At 40.5% G+C, this 23,641-nt stretch overlaps 1 protein-coding gene across 2 annotated transcripts in view; it reads left to right on the top strand.

Moving 5' to 3' along the window:
- The window catches only part of si:dkey-34e4.1 (carboxyl-terminal PDZ ligand of neuronal nitric oxide synthase protein), a 53,617-nt gene that overhangs the window by 17,184 nt on the left and 12,792 nt on the right, over nucleotides 1–23,641 (top strand). For both annotated transcript variants that reach the window (XM_040158278.1, XM_040158280.1), the window contains exons 3-10: nucleotides 9,591–9,683; nucleotides 9,872–9,930; nucleotides 11,368–11,476; nucleotides 13,279–13,420; nucleotides 15,810–15,988; nucleotides 19,614–19,775; nucleotides 21,224–21,428; nucleotides 22,420–22,741. In XM_040158278.1, the coding sequence (XP_040014212.1) occupies nucleotides 9,591–9,683; nucleotides 9,872–9,930; nucleotides 11,368–11,476; nucleotides 13,279–13,420; nucleotides 15,810–15,988; nucleotides 19,614–19,775; nucleotides 21,224–21,428; nucleotides 22,420–22,741 (1,271 nt within the window). The remainder of the gene's footprint in view (nucleotides 1–9,590; nucleotides 9,684–9,871; nucleotides 9,931–11,367; nucleotides 11,477–13,278; nucleotides 13,421–15,809; nucleotides 15,989–19,613; nucleotides 19,776–21,223; nucleotides 21,429–22,419; nucleotides 22,742–23,641) is intronic.

The following is a 23,641-nucleotide window of genomic DNA, read 5'->3' as shown; positions in this document are numbered from 1 at the left end:
TTGCTTTCAGTTTTGATGGATCTGTGAAAAAATATGTACCCGTCTAGACACACTAGCCAAGGCAAAGAAAACTTCGTTATTGTAATATATACTTATGGCGGAATTAATCCTGAACAATACCCAGACAGTTTTGCTTGTTGAGCCAGTTAAGCTCTCGAAAACAGTAGCATGCATCACTGTTGCAGACTACAGCTGACAGGTAAGATTATCCATCACTAGCCTGGTGTTACAGTGGAAGTTGATCATGTTAATTTGAAAGAAATAATTATTATCATTTGTATGGCTGCAACCAATGATTATTTTCATTATCGATTAATCTGCCTGGTATTTTCTTGATTAATTAATTGTTTTGTCCATAAACTGTCAGGAAATAATAAAAGATTTCCTTCATAATTTCTCACAGCCCCATTTTTCGGCTTAAAAAATGACTACGACGATTACTTTATTATCAAAACATTTCAGCAAATCATTTTATGTCTGTCGATTAATTGACTAATTATTGCGGTTCTGGTCATTTGTGTAAACACCGATATGGAATGTAGCCACTGCTATCTTTTTTGGACACATGCGCTAGTTAAAAAAATGAATATGACCAGACGTAGCTATTTACATAATCAAACCACCTTCCATTAGTCTCGTGAAACTACGGGATGGCTACGTAAGGGACCACCACACACACAAATTAGACGTCTACAAGACAAAAGCAGAGGTTACGTACAAAAATCATAAACATCATAATATCAGCGTGCATGACATACTAGCACTGACTCTGACTCTGGTTATTAAAATAGCAAAATCATTCAATATATGGTTTCATTCTTTCTGAGGATGACACCATATATTGACACATCAATGACACATCAAATTCACAGCTTTGAGTAATAATTTGTGGCTGATAAAGTTTAAGCACTGGACACAACCACGTCTCCTGCGTCATTGAAAAGTCCATCCCATCCATACAGTCCATCACAAAATCATCTCCTACGCACACGTCTTAAACTCAAATTTAAAGTGAGCACAGCAGATGATGTGAAAACAGCCCTCTAGTGTCAAACTCTACACGTACACTATTCTGCACAGTGAAGCTAAAACATCCAAGTGAAGCAACAATAAGCAAAGCATGTTTCTGAGTGGAAGGAGATTTAAATCTATACCTATGTTCGGTTCTAGGGGGCATTTAAACTACTGTCTGATCCTTGCAGGGCAGTAGCTGCACAATCCATCATGATCAAATTTAAATAGTCCTTGTCCTAAACATGACATTTTGAAACCGATCCAAAATCTCCGTACTTCACTGCTGTATCACAGGTGTGTAAGTGAGCCCTTCCTCCAACAGCCACACCGACAATGATTTGCTATAGTGTGACTCATTTTCTTTAATTTCAGTGGGGTTACTTGTAAGTCAGATTTGCATTTAAAGAAGACAGACCAGTGTCTCTTAATGCAATTTGGAAGAGGATTAAACTGACGATTCCTTTGTCAGACTGTCACAACTGTCTGAACTGTGTGACTCCAGGTGTAGGTGTAGGTGTAGTTTTTCCCAAATCTCTCCAGAAGTTAGGACATGCCTGATTGATTCCTCTTCTTTAAAACATGTTGAAGCCCAGCGGAGTTGTCTTGTCTGAAATGCAGATAAGATTATAACTCAGTGTTGCATCACTTTGGATTTGGGTTTTTGTAAGTTAGAAAAATATCGTAAATAAAAACCTCGATTCCTACTGCCCCTTCCGCCCATGTCATTAAAAGTGAGTGTCGGCATGCTCAGGTTCTTCCTTTTTGTATTTCCTCCTTGTCCCGTGAGACTAACTCTGAGTAGCCGCCGTCGGTGCTCTGGGACTGGCTGTCTTTTCACCGCGCCTGTCAGCAAGGCACTCAGGCGTGGGTCTATTCTCATTGCAAAGGCGCAGACACTCGAGGAGTGCCTGCCTGGGCCCGCACCGGGGCTTAGCTGCTTCCTCTGACAGGCCTGCTTCAGGTGTAGTTGATTCCTCTCCCGAGGTACAGACCTTGACTCATCACGCATGACGCTCGCCGTTTTCATCCGTGGCGGGTTTTCATCCTGACCCTCCTGCTTTGATTTGAGATGGAAGGAAATTAATGATGATAATCAAGTGTACCACAGGGTTTGTTGTAATGGCTGCCCAGAGTTTGGGAGCTTTGATTCTTTCCCTGCTTCTGTGCAGACCCACGAAATTAACACAGGCCACGGTTGATCAGTCCTTTCTGTCAGCTACTATAAACACACTCGCAATGTAAGTAATGAAAGTCATTTATCTAGAAAAGTCACAGCTGTAGCTCCCAGATGGCGCTGGTGCCGTATCAGTGCCAGCTGTGGTTGTTTCTCTTTCCGCAAGAATTTTTTTCGCTAAAATCAAGAATAAACATGGTAAGCACACGAGAGACAAAGCCTTTCAATCAGAATTGCTTCAAACTCTTACTGAAAAAATATTTATTTCCTAATAAAAGCCCCAGTAATTCTTCCCCCTCGCAGTAATTCCCAGTCCACCCGCTGTCATCGAGAAACCCCCTCTGAGCAGCCTTTTAAGTAGGCTGTTTCGTGTTAGCACTCTCTCTCCCAAAGGACCAGACTGCTGCTGCTGCTCACTGGAGGCTGCCAAAAGACTGGAGCCCAGGAGTCCAATCCGTAATATCTGCACTCAGGCAGAAGCCACTCATGTAGGCACAGACAGGCACCAGCAAGCATCTGAATGCACGCGCGCACACACACACACACACATGCTTTCTTTTTATTTTATCTGCTTATCTAGCTTCCGTCTATGATTCTTTCTCTCTTTTTTCACACATACGGCAACACGGTCCGCATGCACAAACATAAAGTCCCATCCTTTTTCTGATCTAGGCCAAGGTCATCGTCCGTGGTGACTGTCGAGGTAATTGCTTCCTCACACACACTCTTGCTGACTAATGATGAGATTTGCCAGTTCACTCTGGAGGTTTGGGCCTCTCCACCGTCGTGGGGGTCACTCCGTCCTCCTGGTTTGGCCGCAAGGCTGAGAGGCCTGTCCGAAAATACCACTCGCGGGGAGAGACTAGTGGAACAGCAGTGATTAAAGTGCCACGTTTTTGTTAAACTAATGGGACATTGTGAGATTCAGCTGCTTTTGATTGCCAAAACATGTGATTTCCCTTTTTAGAAAAAAGAAAAAATTAGCACACGCAGTTGGAGTTTAACATAAAATAAATTTGCCAATTTCATCTCAAATTGTTTCCTGCTTTCTTTGATTTCCAAGAAGTCTTTTTTCATGTTGAATGCGAGGCTGTTTGGCAGCTGTTGTGTTTCTCAGCTCGGTTCTGCTCCCAACAGTCATCTCTTTGTATACTGAATTGAGGACAAAAAAAACAGTGAAATTCTTTGGAACTCCCCAAATCCTGGGAATTGTAATGGAGTGGTTGCTAGGTTGCGATCTATAGGGTCTATTGTGGACTCCTGTATGGATTCAATGGTACTACAGGGAGCATCAATGACCCACAATGCACCCCGCATTCCTCTGCTTTTCAGGGTCGTTGAAGTGGAGTGGGGGTTACCCATAATTTCTTAGTCCATGATTTGGTTTGCAAAACCTAAATCCTGCGCATTTATTCACTCTAAAAATATCCACGAACAGCAGGGGGAAAAACTAATTTGTCCTTTTCCATTGAAATCTCTCTGAAGCCAGACTCTCTAGCTCGTACCAAATAACACGAACTGTAGAGGATTTATTTACAGTATCTGCAGTACATCATAACACTGTAGTTTTCTGGAGTCCCTCGTGTCCTCTAGGACGTCCTCTGCGCTCTCCTCTGACACTCCTCCAGCCTCCCTATCCCTCGCGGTTTGTGGCATAAGATTAGATAGATAGATTTTTTTTTTTTTTTTTTTTTCTGCCTCATGTGTGAGCGGAGAGTGATTAGTTGTCCTCCAGCTTGATCTTTTGATATGTTTGTCGCTGTTTTAAATTTATAACACCGGGATCAAGTATTCCACTGGGAGCCAGGTTTCCCCTTCCTCTTTTAGTGCACATAGCAACAGCCGTCATCACTCTGTCTGACACTTTCATAATAGATTGCGGAGAATGCCGACTGAAATTTGTTATGCTGTCTGAGAGGACTGATGGGTCTGATGGCTGAAATGCACCCATGCAAGCCGAGAAGGATTTGAAATAAATGCCCTCAGCGTGTTTGCGTGAGGCTTGAACATTGCTGTAGCACCGCAACATCCACTTGCCAGCATTAGAGGCATAGTTCTGAGGTTTTCAGACAAATCTTTGATGAGAGCATCTTAGAACTTAAACCGCATGTCCTTTGCATGCCTGTTCAATCCACATGTTAGTACACTTTTCATTACAACTCATGAATTATTCCTTAAGTCTGTCTTCCTAAATTTCTCAAACATATTTCAGAGAGTTTCAGAGTCTGTATTAGCGGACTATTGTAAACTAAGCTCTTCTCTGGAATATTTTTGTTCCTTGCTGAAAGTTTTCGAACCTGACATGCCGAGGCTTAGGGCAACTTGCCTTATGAGCTTTTAATTGTTTGTTCTGCTGTTGATACCACAAAACCCATAACAATGCAAGTGCATTAAAAGCCTGAATATTTCAAAACGCTTTGCACTTAAGCAGAGAAAATATAAAAATTTCATACTTTGGATGAAGTTGCAAAATCCCATTTTGGCTCACCAGAATGCTGGCATAAACTGTGAATTATAAAAGAGATGGGTGTGAGTGTTTTGACTCCGATGTGTTAGTAAAGGTAGTTGCCTGACTTTGCAGGTCTCTTAGACTTTGTGGTTTGTAGTTCATCTATGCATGGAAAGTGTGTTTTGTTTCTTTTCTGCAAGTCTTACATTAGATTGGTGTTGCATGTGAGTTTTTGTCCGCAGTCCTCCCTTGCCGTGTTTCGGGGCTGCGTAGCTATACGCTTCAGCTGTTGTTACAAGAGTTTACGTGGTGATGTTTCGGCAGTATGCAGTACACCGTATTTACACACCGGATGACTGTGCCCCCAACCATAGGTTGCGAGGGCTCACTGACTGGTTTGATGAGTATGAAAATGATGTGAATCTCATGCTACGGCCTTCGCAGCCAGTTGAACAACTATGGGAGATTTTGGAACGAGGTGTTAGACAGCGCTCTCCACCACCATCATCAAAGCACCAAATGAGGGAATATCTTTCGGACGAACGGTTTTACATCCCTCCAAAAAAGTTCTAGGGACTTGGAGAATCGATGCCACGGAGCATTGAAGCTGCTGTGGCAGCACGTGGTGGCCCAACACCTGAATAAGACTCTTTATATTGGTTTCTCCTTTAATTTGTCGTTGTGTTGTCGGATGAGGAACGGGTTGAAAAGTAAAATGAGACAAAGCAGATTTAGCCAATTTAAATTATGACTATCATGAAGCTTTTGATTCAAACATGCACTGATGCTTCCGCTCCACTGAAAAGACTGAAAATAGTGGTAAACGAAACATCTGATCTGTGTGAAGCATAGAGGAGACTGTAACGTTCCTCAAATTAATATGTGAAACAAACATAAATAAATATTCATATCATGTTTTACATGTTTTTTTGGTTTTCGCTGACAGTTTGTATAATTTGACTGGTACTCTTTTGATTACGTCGTCTTATTCCACCCTTTTATTCTGCAATGGTTTAATGGCACCCAACTGGATAATAAGCACCACCAAGTGTTAATCACAATGAACCAACGGCCTAATATTCCTAGTATTCCTACTTTGCATATTCTTTTGCAGATTTCTCAAAATGAAAATTTGGACGGAAAGCTAGCTAGTGAGAGATAAATATAAAATGTCAAATAAATTAAGTTTTGATTTATTATATCAACTTTTTTTATCAACTTGGAGGTACAGGAAGAAAATGATTTTTTTTTTTTTTTTTAAACCAGTTGATTTGAGGTTAAAGGACGGGAAAGTATAAAGCTTTATACGTTTATTTCTACACTGTAACTATTAACTGTTTCATTGCCAATTAATGCATTCAGTTATACTTTTGTGTCATCTTACAGCATTTTACTTTCTTTTGTTATTTTCGGGGCTCCTTGTCTGGGGACTTCTGATCCCCAGAAATCATTGTTCTGCTCAGTCTCGTTTCTTTGAATTGCCTCATCTCATTATTCGCTCCAGAGAAACTACTGTATTCTCAATACCAGTGGGTTTTTGCAAAGGGTAGTAGATGAAGCCCAGCACCTGGTTATAGATTTGGCACTTTGACACTTTCCTTTCATCTCGACACGAACTACTTCACTTTGCACCATGAAGATTTATTCCATTCCTCCTCTTAAACCCTGGTTAGCGTTTCTCTCTGTCTCTGTGGTGTGTTTCCTCCTCTCCCCGTCTAAACCTATTCTCTTTATAATCAGCTCTCTCTGGATTCAGTTCAGTATAATTAGAAACCGAAACTTTAATCACCATGGATCCAGGGCAGGGGGAGCAAGGCATTTCAAAAAGACACAAGCAGAAAATTAGCATGAAAGAAAGGGAAAAAAAAAAATCCTTCATTTAAGTCATAACATTTATTTACTGTCAGCTCTTGCACACATTCACTGACAGTGAGGATATATCCTAGGTTTGCATAAGACAAATAAAAGCCAAGCTATCTCATAATCTTGACTGGTAGGTCTCGACTTGTTCATAATGCTCAGCTAATTGTCATATGGCAGCATTGTGTGGCTGGATTAAAAGGTCAAAGTTTGCAGGAAGTCCTTACATAACAGCTGTCTCCTCACCTCCCCTCCTTCTGTCTCCTCATATCTGCTCACCTCTCCGACCATCTTCTCTCGTCTACTTTTCGGTCTTCTTACCACGTCACGCCTTGTCTCCATACTGGTATTCATTTTGCCCTTCAAAATTTCATTCTCTCCTCTCCTCCCTTTACTTATGATCTGGCTGGAGAGAGGACCATTCATTTTTTGCTGTATATTAACATTTTGGCAGAATGTGGTACACAGCAGACTGGACATTTATTATTTTCTGGGAAACTCTGCCAGCTCCAGTGGGTGGTGCTGCCCACTTTCTCTGCAGGAGATTTGAAGAAAAATAAAAAAAAATAAATAAATGAAAATGTCCAGACTTACTGTTTACCTCAGTGGCGAACGTGGGCATGGACCAATGCCCCGTGGATGCTTCAGATTATTTACTGTATAGTACAAAATATAACCTAGAGAAATTGGGAACTTAAATTAAGTTTCGGCACCAAGCGACAGGCATACACAGTTAGTGACTCATGGAGCATTTAGTTGCTAAGGAGCCAGATATTTCCCTCTGGAGTTGGCAGAGACCAAAAACAAAGAGCTAAAAAAAAGAGTGAACGTTGGACTTAAATTTATCATGTGGACAGAAACATGACTCCGAATGAATGATAATGCTGCTCTGTAATTGCTGGATGTTTCAATAAGCAACTGTTTGCCGTATAAACTTAATAGGCGATAACAGGTCAGTGTTGTGTCCACAACCTCTTTCTGCCGCCTTTAAGAGACCAGAAAAATCTGGAACAGTAAGCCATTTTGGGAAATGTGCTTTTTTTCCTTTAATGCCAATAGTGAGATGAGAAGATTGATACCACTCACATCTGTACGATAAATCAGTCAGGAGACTTTTAGCTTAGCTTAGCATAAAGACTTGAAGCGGGAGGAAACAGCTAGGCCGGCTTTTACATGTAACGTGTTAATTAGAGGTGCTAGTAGGAGACTTTTTTTTATCTCTAGATTGAGCTAGGCTAGCTGTTAGCCCCTGCTCCCATTCTTTATGCCAAGCTAGCCCATTTAATGGACAGATATAAAAGTGGTACCGATCTTCTCATCAAATTCTCAGCATGAAATCTAATTAGCTTATTTCCAAAACTGCTGAACAATTCTTTGAATGTCTGTTAAACAGTTAAGCCTCCAAGCTGTTTTCCACTGCAGTTGACTTGTACCCCGCATTACTGGGATATTTGACCTCGTATGAAACCAGCATTATGGCTCGAAAGTCACACACCTGCATTTTGTAACGTGATACAGTTGGTGGCCGTGGCCTGACAGTCACACTGCGGGCCTTGATAGCTGTTGGCTTACATGAGTTGAACCCTGCTTCATGTTTAAAAGTGACACTGATTTGAGTCGACAGGCCAGACTTGCTAAGTTCCTCAGCAGAGCGCCTGGCCAGCTGACGGGGTGAAAACGTGTTAGTCATTCAGTGCAGACACAGCTGTTGTGTACCACTCAGCAAACAGAATGAAGACAAACCCATGTCCTGGGCTTTTTACCGAAATGTTGTTTAATTTAGCCTCCGTAGTTCATGTTTAGTGTCCCTGAGAAGCAGAGATGAGGCTCAGCTGTACATGGCCATATGATAATTTCCTGTCACTTTCAGTTTATAACATGATATTTGATACAAGCCTGGGAATCTTGACCATTTGTCCGTTAGTGCTCCTGACATTCAAACATTGCTGTTTGTATTATCATACAATGTTCCAGGTGTCCTTTGTCATCTCACTGGCTTCAAAGAGCTGCAGAAAGGGTTTTGTTAGTTTTCTTGCATACAAATATTCAACACTCTTTATCAGAGCTCTTATTGTGAGCTGCCAAGCTATTAATGTTGCTGATTATATTAAAGTGCAATGCAGATCATGTTTTAATGCTGACAGATTGTTCCCCTTAATTCTGTCAGGATGCCAAATGTGCTCAGGACATATGCTCAGGTCACTCTCACTGTGATGAAGAGAGAGAGTGGTGTGTGTGTGTGTGTGTGTGTGTGTGTGTAGTGTGACCACAGTGCTTGCACACAGTGGTGAAACAATTAGTCAATTAATCGATAAATTGATCAACAGAAAATTGATCTCCAAACTTTGATAATCAATTAATAGTTTAATAATCATTTTTCAAGGAAAGTTTTTCCAAATTTCTTGGTTCCAGCCTCTCCAGCGTCAGGATTTCTTGCTTTTCATTGTCTCATATGATAGTAAATGGAATACGTTCGGAATACATATTGAACTGTTGTGTGGACAAACCAAGCCTCTTGAATAAATAATCTTGGGTTCTGGGAGCTTGTGACGGGCATGTGATCGGCAGAGTATTTGTCAGATTAATCGATGATGAAAATAGTCATAACTTGCAGCCCTGGTATGATGACAAACAAAAGGTGTTTTGCTGTGGTGACGCAAATGGTTTCTTAGCTCTTGCGAGCATATGATTGAATTACCTGAATTACTTTGCCATCGGCTGGTTGTTATTTGAATTTTTTTCAATGTTTTTTTTAGCATGAGTAAATGACATACATAAGCAGTATGGATCTCTTAGATTTGTGGGGTTTTTGTTAGGGTTTTCTTTTTTTGTTTTTTATGTTTCTTTTTTTTCTTTTAAGTTGTGAGTAGGGCACATACTGAGCAGGATATTTTACAGTGTAAAAATCAACTTGTCATTGCTCTCTGGTGGACATATTATGTACTATAGCGCAATTTCTTCTTACTTTTTGGCCTAAAGCTCCACTGATATACCTGGAATAAGTCAATGTCAATTGGTCTGACCAATTTATCAGTCTGCCTGTAATGCTAATATTCTAATGTACTGTTTTTTTTTTTTTGTCTGCGTTTCCAGTACGAATTTAAGGCCAAAAACATCAAGAAGAAGAAGGTCAGCATTGTTGTGTCTGTGGACGGGGTCAAGGTGATGCTGAGGAAGAAACAGAAGGTGAGTCACTAGTGATAAACTCTAACTGAAACGAAAAAATGATCATTTTAGCCACTGTATTTACAGTTTCAGCTTTAAATCTGTCCAGTTTTTGCATATTCTTATATTATAGAAGTTATAAATATATAACTTCTATAATATAAGATGCTTTATCAGCGTTTAATCATGATCACCTGTTTCATACACAGAGAAAAGAATGGACATGGGATGAGAGCAAGATGCTAATCATGCATGACCCCATATACAGGTCAGTCACACCTCTCAATTAATAAGGTTCCTGCAGTATGGAAAACAAATATAAAATCTCACTATCTTTGCAGCTTCCTTTATGCATCTAGGGGATTAAACTGTCTGATGTTCGGTCCATTCTGGTCTTTGCACTCTGCATGTTCTTCTCGGCTTTAACTGAAATAATTACTGTGAGTAGACAGCATATACTCGGCCTCTATGGATGACGCTGAGGCTTGCTTTATAGGCCATCACATGTACTTTACCATACAGGACTAAAGTGCTTGAATGCACTGTATATGCCAAATGCAGTTACATTCATAAAACAGCATAATGAATAATCTATAGTTTGTGCATGTAGTTGGTAGAGCATATGTTTGTGTACTTTGAAGTGCGTAATTTTTTCAGGGAGACGTTCTATTCTCAGATTGTATTTGTATTCGGCGTTTTGAAGCCAAGTTTACAACAAAGTTTCAGTTTGTCTGACATATATTTCAGTATGCGTGCGCAAAGAAAACGCACACATTAGGGAATCAACATCCCATAATATTCACCGTCTACACTGTGGTGGCGGAGCCTGTCAACCAAACCGTCTACGTGCCTGTGTGGATGTCAGTCACTGCTTAACAACTCACAGCAGTTAAATCGTAAAGTAATATGACCGGTCGTCAGGTGCTGAGAAGAGATGGAACATTTAGAAACAGAAAGTGTGAGCGGATATTAAAGTATGAAAAAAAGTGAAATTTTGTATTTTTCTTACATCATGCACGTAAGTTTTTTCTTTTTTCTTAATGTATAGTTAATAAGGCAACCTCTTTGTGAAAATGGAAATCTCAGAGGTGGAAAGCAGTAGGCAGCCGCTTTAAAGTGTCTTATCATTAAACGTCTAAGCGTGTGCACTTAGCGTTTTGAGTGTGTGTCTTTGTAAATTATGTATGTATCTGTGGGAGGATCTCAAGCCACACCTCATCAAGGGACCGTGTGTGTTAAATGTAATTATCCCTGCGTGTGTTTCTGTGTGTGTGTGTGTGTGTGTGTGTGTGTTTGTGCGGTGGGGATATATAGAACTCTCTCAATCATGAAACTTTCAGTAATGGATGGTAATCATTTGTTTGCCTGGTTCCCAGTGGGGATGTTTTATAGCAGATGGAGATGCAGGGCAGAGCATGACGGTACTTGGGTGTTAGCAAGGACAGTACCAGACATGTTTGCATACTTGTACAGTGTATATATAACATTATACTGTAAATATTCCCTTTACATTTGTTTTATATCTGCATTAGGTCAATTCTTTTTTTTCCCTGATTTTTGCATTGGGTTGTTAATATAGTTTGTCATTATGCAAATATTAACGGCGGAGAAAGAAGCGGATCGTGTAATTTAAAAAGAACATCCTTAACATTTTTAGGTTTTGTAACTTTTACTCAGTATTTCAATTCGCTGTTATGTATTCCAGGATTTTCTACGTGTCCCATGACTCCCAGGACTTAAAGATCTTCAGCTACATCGCGAGAGATGGCTCCAGTAACTCCTTCAGATGTAATGTCTTTAAGTCCAAAAAGAAGGTAAAGCAAGTCCATCCGTACACCTCCTGACCGTTGACGCGCACAGGGTCATATTTACGCTATGATGATTAAAGCAGTAGTCTGGCAATTTGGGAAAATGGAATAAAAAGATGGATACCTGTACTGTAATGTAATAGGTACATGCTGTAGGCTAAATATTGAGCTAGAGCCAGCAGGCAGTTAGCTTAGCTTATTATAAAGGCTGAAATTGGCTTACCAGTACCTCCAGAGCGCACTAATTAACATGTTGTACCTCTATTATTTAATCTGTACAAAAACCTAAGTGCCAAAGTTCTGGTTTTATGGAGGGTTATGTGCAATTTCTATTTCTTAGCCCAGGAGCAGTGACTTCCTGGAGTCTTACTGTGTGTTCAGCCAGAATGCTAGGCAAATTTTAGAAAGGTTTATGGAAAGGTATGATTAGATGTGAATTTGCCCAGGGCAGTACAATGTGATGTGAATTTATCCTGGGGTTTTATGAATCTGCTCCATTTTCCCTCTGGAGAGACCATAGGGAAATAGGAATCAGAGTTTCCTTCGGGTTCTGACATCAATCAGAGGCTGAGCTGAGTCCTAACACACACACACACACACACACACACACCGGGTCTACACAGTCGGTGTGTTTGTGTGTTGCTTGCTACAGTAGCTTACTGTACAGTTGGTACATTGGCCGTTTGGGGTGAAAAAACACAAATGGTCCAGCGGTCAATTTCACGCAAATGACGCAAGGCCAAAATTCGCTTTGCTTTCTGCTTAAAGCTAGGCCAGCTGTTTCCCCCTGTTTCAAGTGCTTATTGCTAAGCTAAGCTAACCACTTCCTGGCTGTAGCTTCACATTTACCGTACAAACATGAGAGTGATATCAATCTTTTCATGTAACTCTCAGCTACAAAAAAAAGAAAAAAAGCCCCAATTGTCCAACTATTCCTTTAACTTCAAACCACAGATAGCGGCAGATTTTTCTTGTTACTCTAAGTAACTGAAAATTAAAAAACCAACATTCAGCTGTCATACAGGGAGAAAACTACCATAGAGGAAGACGAGATAAAATTTTGAGTGAGGCCTTATCCTCCTCCCACCAAATTTGCTGCTGATGTAAATCCCCCAGCTGAATACAGTATCTATTACTATGGCACATACAGCATTCAAACTTAAAAGTGATTTATTTCAGTTTTCTGTTTTCCAGCTACCTGTGACTGATTTTGTATGCCGCGTTCTCCGCTTTTATCTTTTACTCAACGATTAATTTCCTGATTTTTTTATCAGTTGACTTCATAGATTTTGGTTTTAAATTTGATTGTAAATTCAATTTCCGGTGGCTTACTTAATATGCGGTGGCTTAGCATTGCAGCTCCATAGCCTGCAGTGAATGTAAAATAGATGAGCTTGAGGAAAGGCGTCACAACTGCATCACACAAGCATCGCTTTATACCTTTCCTGAGTGTGAGCTGTTCTCCTGCGTGTTGCTGCAGTTGCTGCAAGGTACTGATGTTTGGCTCGGACATCTGGTATTATGAGTCAGCTATAATGAGAATTGTCCAAAAGTGATATAATTAGTCTCTGAACTCGGGGTGTTCAACCGTGTGCCGAGGATGACCAAGGAGGTCCATCCAAAGACGGTAGCAGGTGATTTCATTGATTAACTCTTGTTAAAGCCGGCATGAGGAGCTGAAAAGTGAAGTGACTTGGTGTGGTGTCTGGTGGAGTGAAAAGATGCATATATTTGGCTTAGTTTTGACTGCTCTTAAACGTTGACTCGTGACCTTGCGTCTCAATCTCTCTCCCTCCTTCCCCTATCAGACGCAGGCCATGCGGATTGTGCGGACCGTAGGTCAGGCCTTTGAGGTGTGTCACAAGCTCAGTCTGCAGCATGCTGAGCAGGATGCAGACGGACAGGCAGATGGAGAGAGTGATAAGTCCACAGAGGAACCCAGCACTAATGGTGAGGCCTGCCTGAAATGGTTTACTGTTACCTGCTATGCAACGGTTTGTCTTACGAATCTACACATGGCCAAATACACATTTTGGGTTGTTATAGCGTGGCTGATTTTCATGACTACAAAGAACGGTGTAACATGAAGGACAATTCAAATGATTATTGCAGTACATTAAAAGCCAGCAATAAAACCCTGAAATGTTTGTTAATAGTGAGCTGCAGCTAACGCTGTGAGCCAGAGTTTGTACAATTTAGTTTCTGTTTAGCTATGTGCAAACACCTGCTGCTCATCTGAGTCTTCCACCTGTTAGGTAATAAACTTCATCCAACAACCATTAATGTCCCAAACAGAATTAATACAGCAGAAAGCTAAAATTAAATCCTTGGCTAAAGTTCTTCCTGTTAAAAATATATTTTCTGGATTCTTTTTATAGTGAAAGTATGTACCACATAAACCCAACTATGTTATTTGATAATGAATTATTTAGTTTTTTAGCCTCCACCACAGTTAGTGAGGCTATGTTTGGGCACAGCAGTGATTTGAGCTGAGCTTAAGCTTATCAGGCAATGTTTAAATGTTCACCACTTTAGTTTAGTGTGTTTAGATAATAACATTTGGTACTTGGCACTTTGACGCTAGTTTTGTAAGTATTTGGTCATAAACCAAAGCTGGACAAAGTGAAACCTTGCCCTGCTGCCGGTACTGCAGGACACCAAATAAATTAAGGGGCGTGAGATACGCGAGTGATGTGATGTGAAGAGTTTTTAATACATGTAAACACACAGAACAATCATGAAAACTGTGCATTGAATATTTATTTAAAAGCCCAAATTGTATCCCAAAAATGCAAAAAAAGAAAAACAAGCAACCTTTCGTTAAGTGTTACAACAAAAGCATTCTTTAAGCTTTGTGGTTGTTTTGTTGTGTTGTGATGTGCGTCTTCTCATTTTAAATGTCTTCTTCTCAGAGAGGCATGCTTTTACATTTTACCTTCAATTCCTGGTCTGAACAATGTTACTTTGGAAAACATGCTGTTTATGAGCCTTAATTGTTCATTTTGGTGGCATGAGGACCGTGCTTCTCCTGACTAAAGCTCTAAAGATTGACTTTTCCCTTTAGTTTGATTACACGCCTCTTTTATGCCTAAATGGAACCATCAAACCTCGATAGCTCATTGATTTGGCACAGTGATCAAACAGCAACAACACAGATGTCTGGCTACACTGGAACTTATACAGATCTAAGGGGCAATATCAAATTAATCTGGATTTGAGAGTTCTCTGAAAAGGCCTTCATTTCTCATGGGATGGAGAGTAGCTATGGGAAAGAGTCCCGTGATTACATTTTTCAAGTCACCATACAACAGGAGAGGATGTTTGCCAGTGTTACCAGTAATGATTGTAATTTGCACAGTGGATGAATAGTTGTCTGGTATCGGGCTAAGGTTGTGTGACAGGCAGATTGGATAATGAAGGGGTAGATTACTGTGTATTCTCAAAATAGCATTAATTTAAGGTTTACTTATATAAATTGAGGCATCCGTGTTTGTACGCTTTTCATAGACTCTTATTCATTATTGTACTGCCAAGTTGGATTTATCAGAGCTTTCGAAGAGTATTAAATTTCAAAAACTATATTTACTATATAAACTATATTTGGGCAGTAGTTACACTTGTGTATTTATATGACATGTACATGGCATCCATATAATACAAAGGTGGAGTGTGCTAGGCCACTGGCTCTGGTATATTTAGTTTGATTTTTGCCTCTGGAAATTCCCATTTCACGTTTATTTCTGATAATAACCTTGATGAAATTTTAAATCAAAGAAAGACAAGTGTTTGTCCTTTATAGTTAGTTGATATGCATTGTGTGAAGTAAACTTTATTTCTGAAAAATCAACCTCTTCAATGTCAATTTGGTCTTTTGCATAACAGTAAATACTTAAGTACACCTGAGAGTGCCAGCATATTCTGAGCACTTTTCTGAGCACGAACAACAGGAACAAAACACTGCACAAATAAAGGGTACATTTGAAATTTTAGGAAATTGGATTTTTCACTTTCTTGCCCAGAGTGCGATGAGAAGATCGATAGCACTTAAACATGATGCTATCGCCAGCAGCCGGCTAACTTAGCTTAGCCTGGCTAAGAGCCAGGCTAGCTGTTTCCCCCTGTTTCCGGTCTTTGTGCTAAGCTAAGTTAGCCATATGCTGGCGATAGCGTCACACTTAGTGTACAGACATAGGAGAGGTATCAATCTTCTCATCAGAGAAAAAAAAAATTTATATTTCCTAAAATTTCGAACATTTACTGTTATTCCAAAAGTGTCCCATATCACAACCTGAGGGTGATGGCAATGTTTTGCTTATTGTCTTTGTGTTTCGCTCCGCAGGTCGTAAACTGACAGGAGCAGAACGGGGGGAGGAAGAGGAGGACAGCAAACAGGAAGGAGGAAGACGAGGGGGGGGAGAAGATCCTTCAGCTGGCACCTCGCTGTGTGAAAAGGCAGTCAGTGAAATTCTGCAGAGTCTGGCTGAACTGAATGTGGTCAAACCTGGACAGACCATCATAGTAAGATACTGTTAGAGCGCGCGCACACACACACACAAACACACACACACACATACACAGACATTTATATTGGAATGCTGAGGGCAAAAAGATTCATTAGGTCCACTATCTTGTGTCTGATATATTATAGTTACAGTCCTGCCTTCAGAAAGGCAAATAGCCTTATTTTTTAAATTTCAAAGATAAAGCTTTGATTAAGATTTCATGGCAAAACACAAGAGGGAGAGGTTTTCAAGTCAAACTGATATTTGACTGACCTCTGAGAGTTGCTATACGCTGTCAACTTCCGTTTGGTGCTGCTGACTTGTGTACGTCTTCAGTCCCGTAGCCTTTGAACCTTGATACAACACGACCCCCCCCCCCTTTTCAATAAGTCAGCGTTATGTACCATTAACATGTCTGTCCCTTTACAACATTCAGAATTTGGGAGGACCCATCGTGCAGCTAAGTTTATTCAGTTCACGTAGTAGAAGCTAGCAAGCCAGGCTAACTTTCTCAGCATTGTTTAAATACGTAGGTAATGGCTCACATTTTAAGAAAGTCTCTCCTCACTCCTCACTCTCACTATGAAAGGTATTCATAGTGTTGCACTCGTTTGTACCCATGAAAAGTGGTACTAATAGTTGTGTAAAGAATGCAAATAGAGACCTGAGGGGAAAAGTTCAGACCCCGCTTTCTTTGTCGCCTGCACACAGCTGTCCAATCGCGGTGGGAAGTGGGTTGGATTGACGGATTCAGAAAGTTACAGAAATTCATCGGTCCGAAACCCCGGTTCCACTGTCATGAAGGTGTAGGGGGTTTGCGAAGCTTTTCCAACCATCCAACAAGCATTTCTCTTAACGCATACAATCCCCTTTACTTTGGCAATATTTTTGGCCCCAGTCACTGAACAGCTAAACCCATATAACAGCAAAATGCATTTGTATGGGGAGCTCACGTTCACTAACTCACGCCATAATTCACACCATATTCATATGACACTTAAGTTTCGTTTAGCTGTAGTGAAGGTCCCTCTTTATTAATGAAACCAACAATTAGGCTTGGGGTAACAGCAGCATCCACATTTTAATGATTACTAGTTTTCTTTGCTCTAGACTGCTTCTGTCTTTGTAGCTACAGGACATCGGCATTGCTCTCTTGATTCATTACTTTGGCCAGATTGTGTGTTTTGATGCTATTATCTGGGCCTAGTGCTGCCAAATGGCTCATTGAACTATGAAAGTACAGTATAGTGCTTTGTCATCTACTGCGGTACCTGACAAGATCATTGACTGCAGCTCTCCGTGACTAATCACAGTTCCAAGTTGGCAGCGGATACTGCAGGTATGAAATTACCTGGTCACCCTTGCATGAGGTGGAACGAGTACATTTTTGTCTCCCCGTGTTTTAGATTTGGCAGGGTTTGAATCCTTATGAAGTTAGGAACTGAAAATTATCTTTCACTAATATTTTGACAGTGACGGGATAAGAAAAAATGCAAACGTGCAGGCTTTAGCGTGCCATGATGTGTTCCTCTGGATTTCTCACCAGAGCGAGTGTGGTAGACAGCTGTTATCGTGCTGGTAAAAGAGAGAGAGCGGGGCTGGAATGGGGAACCTGACTATTCCTGCTGGCTGTGAAAGGGGGACACCTAATCCCAAAAACCCAGTCTGTTCCCTTTGATTTCTGAAAAACGCCACAATAATCCCACAAGGGTTTCACGAACATCTGCTCCATGGAGATAAGCAAGGTGTGAGGGAAGGAGGAAGGGAGAGAAGGAAAGAAAGAGATGGAGGGAGAAATAATGAGCTCCGGATAACAGAAAGTAAGACTGGCCAAAAGATACAGCGTAAGATGCTGGTTGTATTGATGGTTGCAAACAGGCAACACAATGGTAGACAAAATAAGATTTTTTTTTTTCATAATTTTTGTGTGTGTGTGGTTGCAGGCTTTTTTTTTTTGTTTGCGTTTGAGTCAGCACCAATTGATCTGTAGCAAACACTGTCACTATTACAACTACAGTAGCCAGGAAGCTCATTGACTCATAATAGGCAAGTGTCAATTTGAGGAAAAATGTAGATTAATTACGTTTTTATCCAGCCATAATGTTAACTGATTAATTATAATACTAGGAAATATTGTTACATGCAGCTGGGAAATGCTTACAAACGTTATATAAATGACAGTAAATTCATGTACTTCATAAATAATTGTAGGTCTTATGGTCCCCACTTCTTTTCCATCATTGTTTGACTGGTATGACCATTAAAAAGGTATTAAACTGCATTCTGTGTAGCATTTAAAAAAAAAAAAATATATATATATATATATGTTTTAAGAAGTCTTAAATATAATTTGGTGAACACAAAAACCCTGTAATGATTACGTTCATCATAAGGTAAAGCCACTGGAAACATATTTTCTCAATCAGCTTTTTACTGTGGACAACGTGGTCCTATGTGAAAACAAAATGTTCAGCCAAAGTTTCACAGTTTCACTAGAGATTTCTGTGTTTTTGTCCGAGCTCTTCTGAGTGGTTTGAAGTGGGCGTTGCTCAGTTCCAAAAAGGTGATGTGGCATCATTTTTTTTGCACCAATCAAAGTTGACAGAATATATAATGTTATATAAGACTCCTACTGTATGAAGACATGTGTCATTCATTACCTTTTTATATACCAGGATCCAGTTGTGGATGCTTCACAGGAGGAGCTATAGTTTTTTGAAAAATAACACTTACATCTGCATATAACTACATTATAGAGTGTTTAAAACCATTTAGGAAATGTTAATGTACTGCTTAGAAGTGCTAAATGGGAAGGTTAAAGTAAAGTGTTACAGGATTATCTAAAGCTACCAGAAATAGAATTTTATAATGCTAAGATAAAACTTAACCTTTTTCAATTTTTCCAAATATCATTCAGGTATACTAAGGTAGCCTCTCTGTCTCAGAGACACTCAGTTTAATGTGCTGTACTTTACAGTGTGCTACTTCGCCCTCTAGTTGTTGGATGAAGGAGTTACAATATACTGTGTCCTGCTGTACCAAGGAAAGCCGTTTTGCATGACAGAAGTAGTCATTTCTGTGATTAATGAGACCTGAATTGTATGTGTTTATATAGGGCTTAAACATGCTTTCTCACTGAGGCAAAGCACGCACGCACGCACACACACACTAAATCCATCTCTTTTGGTCAGTGCTGATATACCTGGAGACAGAAACACACAATTGCTCCGTCCCTACTCTGTGAGAGAGGGGGGTGACATGCAAAGCCGCTCAGGGAATGTGCTACTTCTCCCGGACACGTTTGTGCTACCAGAGATCATCTGAAAAATCATCTAAAAATCCACAGAGGAAGGAGACTGAGAGAGATGTGTATGGTATGGTAATCATCTTAGAGATTATCCCAGTTCTGGTGAGGAGTTACAGTAGGGGGCTCCAGGGGAATCCAGTGGGTTGCAGTCCTGGTCTCAGAGGACTGGTTTGTTAATTGTATTCATCTGGTGTCCAAAGTCTAAGAATAGCTAATTATACTGTGTATATGTTACATATCCAGGATGAAAAACTGTCAGGACTGTGTGTTCTGAGGCCCACCATTGGCAATCATTGGGTCTTAAATGGTTCTTCTTCTGTTGGTTTTTGGCCAGGACTTTGATCGAAGATCCTTCTTCACTGTGACACCCCAGGGCATTACTCCCAGCAGCCCTTGCTCTCCATCTCTCACTCCACTGGCATCTCAGCACTACCTGCAGCTTCTTCAGCAGCAGCTGCAGCAGCAGCAGCAGCACACTCAGGTGGCCGTCGCACAGGTAAGGAGCAGACTTTGACAATCGTACACGCAGTGCTGGTTGTCTAAAACACAGCAGTAGACATGGATGAATAGGTATTATGAGCGAACTGAAAACGTTTGAACCGTCTACTGTGTTCAACCTACAATACAAGCTCAGATTTAGATTTGCAACACAGTTATTGTCATTACCAGTTAGTCTTACGATTAGGGTTTTGGATTAATCGTATAGTCTATGAAATGTCAAAAAACGGAGAAAATGCCTGTCACAACTTCCTAGAGCCCAAGATGATGTCTTCAGATTTCTTCTTTTGTTTAACCAAAAGTCCTAAACATAAAGATAATCAATTAACAAGGATTTGTGCAAAGAAAAGCAGAAAATCTAATCATATGAGAAGTTAGCATTTTTTTTCCACAATTTTTACCTTTAAAGAAATGACTGAAACGATTAATAGATTAACATCCACACTTTCATTGAAGTTACAATTTCTCATTGTCTTTGCTGTTTAATTTCAAATCAATACTCTCTCTTTAGATGGGCCATTAACAGAATTAATATGGATTTACCTCATCCAATATGGCGGCAACATTATTTGGTTTATTCGGTAACACTTGATGACATTTTTCTCTGTTGCACAGTTTAATTTTCATTTCAGTTCGTGAAAATCTACATGGAGTATGGCGTAAAATGAAACTGGAATTATTTCATCACCTGGACTTGTAATGCTTTCTCCCACGAGGGCCACACACAAGCAACTTTTGCCGCAGCCTTGTCACGATATTGACATTTATTCCACCGATGTATCCCCAGGATGCAAAAGACCAGTGATGCACTTTTTCTCTGCTTGTGGTTAATACACACTCAGGGATAATTGTCTGGATAATTGTTCATCTTAATTTAACAGAATAGGGACAAACAGAAGTGGTCGACTAGTGCAAAGCACACCGTGTCATCTCCATGCACTCAGTCTTTTACTAATGGTATCCCACTAGGGGGCAGCACCAACACAGTTATGCAAGGACAGTTGGTGCGGCATTAGAAAGCACAACCTGTGCTGAAATTAAAAATGCACAGATTGTTTGTAGCGAAGCATCTCAAGAGATTCATCAAGCCTCCTGTTTACAACATCTGAGGAACTGCAACACAGATGCGTATCCACTTCAGTATTTCATGTCTGATACGGTTGTGTTCATGGCTTTATCAAAAATCAACCCCTCAGTGATTAACCTAAATAGCCATCCTAACCTTACTTTGAGTCTCAGTCTAAGGATTAAAGATATGGGCAAGATTATTAACCTGATTTAATTCAATAGTATAGATCAAAAACTAGGGGTGAAATTGAGGATAGAAAGAAAAAATAACCAGTAAAACAAACATTTTCATGGATGTTGCATCTAGGTTTTCAAATCAAATCAGAAATGTTCACGCACAAACAAAACATACCTCGCCTTTTGTTTTTTACACCACAGGTGCAGCTGTTGAAGGATCAGATGGCAGCAGAGACCGCCGCCCGTATGGAGGCTCAGGCCCGCGTCCACCAGCTGCTGCTGCAGAACAGGGACTTGCTGCAGCACCTGGCCCTGCTGGTGAAGCAGCTGAAAGAGCTGGAGGCCCGTTCCCCAAAAACAACACAACCAGGGCAGCCACAACAGGAGCCTCAAGCTAATGGACACAGTAAGTTACTGGAGAGGTGACCTGTAGGACCAGTGTACTCCCTCAGACAAACTCATGTCAGGTCAGGTTCCCCTTGTGCTGGCTTAGGGATGATGTAGACAGTCATGACATAAACCATGATCCGTCACTGGCTTCCTACCTGCAAGTATTGTTAGCTGTGTTTGATGGGACAGAAGCCAGTGATTGAAGGTGCTCATCAATGAAACCCAATGTGAGTGACAATATATCTTCACACACAAGCATCTCTATACTAAACTGATGGCAGGTTATATAATCACAGTGGATTTAAAACCACATTCTGTCAGCACTATCTCACAATCGCAGACTTTGTTCTCAGTGAGTGTTTTGATTGTGTAACCATTATTTTGATACACACACACACACACACACACACACACACACACACACACACACACACACACACACACACACACACACACACACACACACACACAAATACACAACTACAAAAACTTTGTCCCAAAGGAGGACTTAATGGAGGAGGAATGTATTTACAGCCGCTAAAAGAACAGTCTTTCTTGCCAAAATAATAATGAATAACTACACAAACACACACACATACACACACACACACACACACACACACACACACACACACACACATCGGGCAGAGCTATGCGTGAGTTTAAGTATGAGTGTGTACACATAGTAAATGTGTGTGTGTGTCTGTGTCTGTGTGCACGTTTTAAAACTGACACATCATGTTTCATGCTTGTATTAATCATGTTAGTCCTTCTGATAGAAGATGCTAATCTTGCTAATCTCAGATATGGCTGGCCTAAATGCTGCCAATGGTGCACTGCAAACTCCTCCCGTCTCTGATGAGAGTCATCACTCAGAGATCTTCACAAAGAAACCAAAGATTTAAAAAAAAACACTACAAAGTGGTTTGAGGTTGAGTTCTTTTCTTCATCTTGTTTTTCACTGAGACATTTTGTCAATTTGACTAGTTTTTACTCATCTTTTCCAGATGGTCAACAGTCATCAGTTTCTACAATAGCAAAGTCTCTGTCTCTAAATCTGAAGAATCACTACAGCCAGACCCTGGAGCAGCTCATCACCTCCACGCCCGCATGGCCGCTCCAGACCTCCCCCCTATCCCCAACCCAGGTGGACTGCGCTGAGTCCTACCTGAACCTGCTCAACCTGGAGAACAGCACCAAACCAGCTGCATCAGTCAATGGAGACCTGGACCCCTTCATTAGGGCCAATGGGACAGCGGACAACAAGGAGAGGTCCTGCAATGAGATCGTCCCTTTAACTTCGAGAAACTCCGCCAACATGGATGAAAAGTAAGAAGGCTGTCCTCATGTCGATTACACAGGGCGATAATGATGCTTGTTAGTAGTGTACCAACATGTAACAGAAATCAGTCCACTGGCAGTGTGTAGTGTCAGATCTTTTTGAAATGAGGCCATTATACATTAGAGGAATAGTTTGACACTTTCTGGAGGAGATCTACCACTCTTACGTCTCACTTTTTGGTCTGTGTAGCCACAGGTTTTCAACACAGGTCCAATGCCAGTAAATGAATGAATAAAGGCTAACGTCGGTGTTCCTGAAATTTAAGTTGCGTGTCGATGGACATTCTGAGCCTTAGTGCTGTAAAAAATATATATATATTGATAGTGCAACATGAAACATGTTTATAATAATGGATTTTCTCACACCTGTTATTATTTTTGTCTTACTTCTATTTGGGAGATAATCATGGAACTACAGTCTGCATCTTGTTTTAGTGAATGTAAACAGGAAGTACGGTGTTGCCATAGAGTCAGTTACCTAGCTGTGGGTTTCAGCTTGAGCCCTGTTTTTTGTTTTTGTTTTTTTGGCTTATATTCATTTATATTCTAGCAAATTGGTATCACTAAAAATACGCCAAATCAGCTCTTAGCCATTTCTGTTTGCATTGCAATCATGGATGTGTAGATAACTAAAACTGGATATCTTTGATACTGAAGAAAACTTAAAAACATGATGATTCTCAGGCAAGTTCTGGAGTTATAAAGGGCGTCTTTTGTACAATGATTTCTGGATGTTCATTTTACGATGAACATTTGAGATAAAGATATCGTTTGAAAGTGTAAGTGGCACAGAATCATAAAAATGTGTGTATCATGTCTGTGTGTTCAGGTGTGATTGAGTTGTGGCTCAGAAAAAGAGAATTCATTTTGACAATCAGGACCATAGAG

This window comes from Xiphias gladius, chromosome 20, assembly GCF_016859285.1.
Source record: "Xiphias gladius isolate SHS-SW01 ecotype Sanya breed wild chromosome 20, ASM1685928v1, whole genome shotgun sequence".
NCBI classification, from domain to species: Eukaryota; Metazoa; Chordata; class Actinopteri; order Istiophoriformes; family Xiphiidae; genus Xiphias; species Xiphias gladius.
The sequence above is the reverse complement of the archived record's forward strand: the minus strand, read 5'-3'. Positions and strand labels throughout refer to the sequence as shown.